We start from the raw sequence: 5,411 nt of genomic DNA, 5'->3' as shown, positions 1-5,411 counted from the left end.
ACACGCACGCACGCACACACACACACACACACACACACACATACATGTGCAAACGTGTACGCTCACACACACACATGCACACACACACACATACACAAACACACACGCACACACACACGCACACACACACACACATACATTTATAACAACATAACATAACAATGAAGGAGACTGCAAGAGACCATAAGGCTTACACTAGGCAGCTTCGTAGTATATATATATGTATATATATATATATATATATATGTATATATATATATATACTTTTATATATATATATATATACTTTTATATATATCTATATATATATATATACATATGTATGTATATGTATATGTATATATGAATGTATACATATATAGCATATATATATATATATATATATATATATATATATATATGTGTGTGTGTGTGTGTGTGTGTGTGTGTGTGTGTGTGTGTGTGTGTGTGTGTGTGTGTGTGTGTGTGTGTGTGTGTGTGTGTGTGTGTGTGTGTGTGTGTATGTGGGCGTGTGTATATATATATATATATATATGTTACAGTGAATCTGTAAAATCAGGGAATATATTCCCTGATATTTTCAGGGAATGTGTATAATGTCTGATTCACTCGGGGAATATGTATATTCCCTAAAATTTTCAGGGTATATACATATTCCCTGAAATTTGGACCTTATAATTATACAGATTCCATGAATCATATTTAGAATGACAGAACAAAGGAAAAAAACGAATAAAAACATGGATACAATTATCTAATTTATTTATCAGATAAATAAATCTAGTCACAAAACAGTCAGTATTTAAAACCTGCAAAATCAAGCTAATAAAATTAATTATGAATGATAATGTAGTTATTAAATCAATAAAAAGTAAAACTTGTCAGTCACAAAATAATCAATAGTTACAACATCGCCTTGTTTTCACAATGCAGGCTTGAATGGCATCGTGAGTTGCATTTAACCTTGAGCTTGAAACATTTACATCGATTTGTTTGGCAACGTTTTGAACCAGCACAGTTACATTTGGCGAAACCTTGGCCACCTGACTTCGACTTTTGCTGTACAGCAGATCGAAGAGACACAGTCCTATCGGTTGTCACATCGTCTTCGGAGTACAGTTCATACGTACATAAATCAAATTGATTCCTGGTATACTTCCCACTCAGTATGTTGGTTCGACAGGCGGTTCTACAGTAGGTGGTTCGATAGAAGGTGGTTCTACAACACGTGGTTCGACAGATGTTGGCTTGACAGGTGGTTCTACAGCAGGTGGTTCAACAGATGTTGATTCGAAAGGTGGTTTTACAGCAGGTGGTTCGACTGAAGGTGGTTCTACAACAGGTGGTTCGACAGATGTTGGTTCGACAGGTGGTTCTACAGCAGGTGGTTCGACAGAAGGTGGTTCAACAGATGTTGATTTGAAAGGTGGTTTTACAGCAGGTGGTTCGACTGAAGGTGGTTCTACAGCAGGTAGTTCGACTAAAGTTGTTTCATCCGTAATTACTGACAGCAGATCGTCCTCACTTTGCAGACGATGAATTACATCATGTGGAAGAACAGAAGTTGTTAGACCTACTTTAGCATCTGATCCAAACAACGCAGCAAATGGTGATCTTTTAATGCCAGAGTGGTAGCTAGAGTTTTTTGAAACTGCACAAATTTTAATCCAACTACCCAGTCTGTGGTTTGGTTATCACCCAACCAGGCTGGCTACCAACATATCTTTGATATCACAATTGGCACGTTCAACTGACCCCTGGCTCTGGGGATGTCTTGGTTTTCCATGAACCATTACGAGATCAGTCCAAAGCAGTTTAAGTTCAGTTATAACACTAGCAGTAAACTCTGATCCATTGTCACTCTAAAATTTCTGGTGCGCCAAGTAAAAGAAAAATATTTAAAAGGTGATAAGCAACCTCCGCAGCACGTTTTGATGTGAGAGGTCTCAAGACACAGAACTTTGTAAGGTGGTCTAGGTAAACCATTATCCATTTATAGTTGCCTTGCTTCATTGATTGCATGTCAATAATGTCAACCTGTGACCTGGAACCAAAGTTCTTTGTTAGAATTGGTCGAACAACAGTCCCTTTAGTTGTTGGCCGTTTACGTTTACGTTGACATTCGATGCACAGTGATTTGTAAATTGATATGGCGTCATGCGTAATATTGGCATATTTTTTGGTTAATTCCTTCACCATCTTATCGCGACCTCCGTGGCCAGTTGCAATGTGAGCACGCTTAATAATATCGTACGTATCCTCCAATTTAGCAAAATAAATTGGCTCCTCATTGGCATTCCGTCTTCTAATCAACTTGAGAACATCACCACACTTAAGAACCTCATACTTCTTCAGCAAATAGTATTCGTGAGGAGTTTTTTTGGCTGACGTGTCAGTTGCTGTCAGCTCTGCAATAATCTTATCATATTGCTCTTTCGGAAGCAAGACAGATTTCTTCAGTGCATATCTTTTCAATAACTCTTCCCGAAAAAATGCTTCTAAATCACACTCAGTTGGATTTGCCATGGTATTGACACAAGCACAGATGGCGTGTAACTAGCGACTGAAACTTTGTCTGGCCTTGGGGGTCAGCGGGGGGTTGGGGGAAGGTAATTAGCGGGAGTCCTACGATGTTGACACTAGCAAAGATGGCGTGTGACTAGCGACTGAAACTTCGTCCGGTCTTAGGGATTGAGGGTGGGGGTGGCGGGGGAAGGTATTTAGCGGGAGTCCTGCGATGGTTCGGTCGGGTCATGATGCCATTCAAGCCTGCATTGTGAAAACAAGGCGATGTTCGAACCATTAACTAGTTTGTGACTGACAATCTTTACTTTTTATTGAGATGGTAACTGTATTACCGTTCATGATTAATTTTATTGGCTTGATTTTGGATGTTTTAAATATTGACTGTTTTGTGACTAGTTTTATTTAGGTAATAGATAAATTAGATCATTGTACCCATGTGTTTATTCGTTTTTTCCTTTGTTCTATCATTCTAAATATGATTCAGGGAATCTGTATAATAATAAGGTGCAAATTTCAGGGAATATGTATATACCCTGAAAATTTTAGGGAATATACATATTCCCCGAGTGAATCAGACATTATACACATTCCCTGAAAATATCAGGGAATATATATATTCCCTGATTTTACAGATTCACTGTAACATATATATATATATATATATATATATATATATATATATATATATATATATATATATATATATATATATATATATATATATATATATATATATATGTGTGTGTGTGTGTGTGTGTGTGTGTGTGTGTATGTATATATATATATATATATATATATATGCAACATTAATCACATAAAACACGTGAATAAAGATTTTTGCTTGTAACCACGAGGAAATTAAAGATCTTTAATTTCCTCGTGGTTACAAGCAAATATATAAAATATATATATGTATATATATATATATATATATATATATATATATATATATATATGGACATTTATATACATGTAAATATATATACATATATATAAATATATATATAATATAATATATATATAAATATATATATAATATAATATATATATATATATGTATATTGAAGTATGGAAGACAAATGAGTAGAAGGGCGGTGAGGTAAACACAAAATAGTTGGAGTTTTATTCACAGAGGCACAGAAGGTGGTAGATAGTTTAAATGAAGATAATTTACCAGTGGGGAAAAGTGATTACTTAAAATTAGTGTCTCTGTGTGTGAAGTTTCGTCCTTTCTTGTTTAACCGGAAAGAATAAAGACAAATCCTAGGAGTTGCAATGGGTAGTCCTCTCAGTGCAGTTCTGGCCTAATTGTATATCAAATTTTATGGGTAAGGACACGCTTTGGCTGAGGTATGTGGACGACGTCCTTGTCATCGCTCCGAAAGAGGTCCAATTAGATGACAAGTTGAGTAGATTGAATCATGTCGAACAGAACATCTAGTTTACTATCGAACACGAGATGGATAGCAGACTAGCTTTCTTGGATATGGTGATTTGGAGGAGAGGTAGTAAGGTATCATTCTCGGTCTACAAAAAACAACAATAAAGACGATGTGATTCATTTCTACTCAGCGAATAGTAACAAAATAAAAAACAGAGTGGTTAGTTTTTTTCTTAAGGGCATACCGTATCTCCAGCGAAGAGTTTTTAGAGGATGAAATTAAATATATTTTCAAAGTGTTCACGAAATTCAGATACCCGGAAGGACTACTGCACAGATTGAGAAAGAAAGCAATGGTAATAATGAGAAGAACGACAACCGGTCCGGAGATTGCAAGGCTGGGATTTTGTCCGTCCCCAACTCAAAGTACGCGGAGGAGTTGGGACATGTTCTCACAAAAGCGGGTGTAAGCGTTGCTTTTTCCACGGGTACGGAATTAGGGGAGGTTGCCAGGAGCAGGAATAAAAATAACTCGGAAAAAGGTATAGAGACAGGCGCGGTCTATAATATACCATGTGGTGGTTGTCCGTTAGAATATTATGGAGAAACGGGAAGATCAGTAGACCTGTGGACATATGAATACAAAAATGACGTCAGAGCTCACGTAACCTCCAACTCGCTAGTGGTTCACTTAGACCAATATTCATCTTCCAGATTGGAACAGGATAGAGGTGCTCCACAAAGGTCAAAGGAAAAAGAAAAGAAAAATAGTAGGGGCAGCATAAATCACTTCCCACCCCTGTATCAACCATAGGGATGGGTTTATGAAATTAGCAGGAGCAGCAAGCACTTTAATCATCAAGGAGGTCAAGACGACGATTTAGAACGGAGGGAGAAGCGGTATGGTCGGAGTCACCTAAGAAGTATTAAGAACGGACGAGGGTATGGAGGGAGAGGAACACGGCAAGGATTAATTAATTATATAAGCTGTTCGTTTTCTGAGATTATATGTACTTTGATAATGTCCTGGTAAGGACGAAACGTCAGTGAATAAAACTCCAACTCTTCTCTGTGTTTAGCTCACCGCCTTTCCACTCATATATATATATATATATATATATATATATATATATATATATATATATATATATATATATATATATATATATATATATATATATTGATAAGTATTTTAGACAAATTATTTGGATGATGGAGAACATAAACACAGGGGAAGGCTCGGAACCCTAAACACTCTAACGTTTCGTTCGCGTAGAACTTCTTCAGAGAGTGTATGTAGAACTGCAATTGAAGTTTATGTACTAAATCTAATTATCTTTTCGGACACTTGGGAAAGGTCGTTTTTCTGGCGTGCTTTAGAATTAAAATACTAGTTTCTTTAGCTAAATTGATAAACCCTCCTCGATGATTCGATGAATTATTAGTTGAAATATATGCTGATTCAACAATTCTTCTAGTGAATTTATCAAAACCTTTATGTAGC

At 36.2% G+C, this 5,411-nt stretch overlaps 1 protein-coding gene across 1 annotated transcript; it reads right to left on the bottom strand.

The window, feature by feature from the left end:
• Positions 1 to 1,857: 1,857 nt before the first annotated feature.
• LOC143041231 (KRAB-A domain-containing protein 2-like) lies at positions 1,858 to 2,526 on the bottom strand. Its single transcript, XM_076213072.1, has one exon. The coding sequence runs from the start codon at positions 2,524 to 2,526 to the stop codon at positions 1,858 to 1,860; it is 669 nt and encodes a 222-aa protein (XP_076069187.1).
• Positions 2,527 to 5,411: the final 2,885 nt, after the last annotated feature.

Source organism: Oratosquilla oratoria, chromosome 30 (assembly GCF_046742065.1).
Source record: "Oratosquilla oratoria isolate Oo_2021 chromosome 30, ASM4674206v1, whole genome shotgun sequence".
Taxonomy (NCBI): domain Eukaryota; kingdom Metazoa; phylum Arthropoda; class Malacostraca; order Stomatopoda; family Squillidae; genus Oratosquilla; species Oratosquilla oratoria.
Note: the sequence above shows the minus strand (reverse complement) of the source record. Positions and strands in the feature narration are given on the sequence as shown.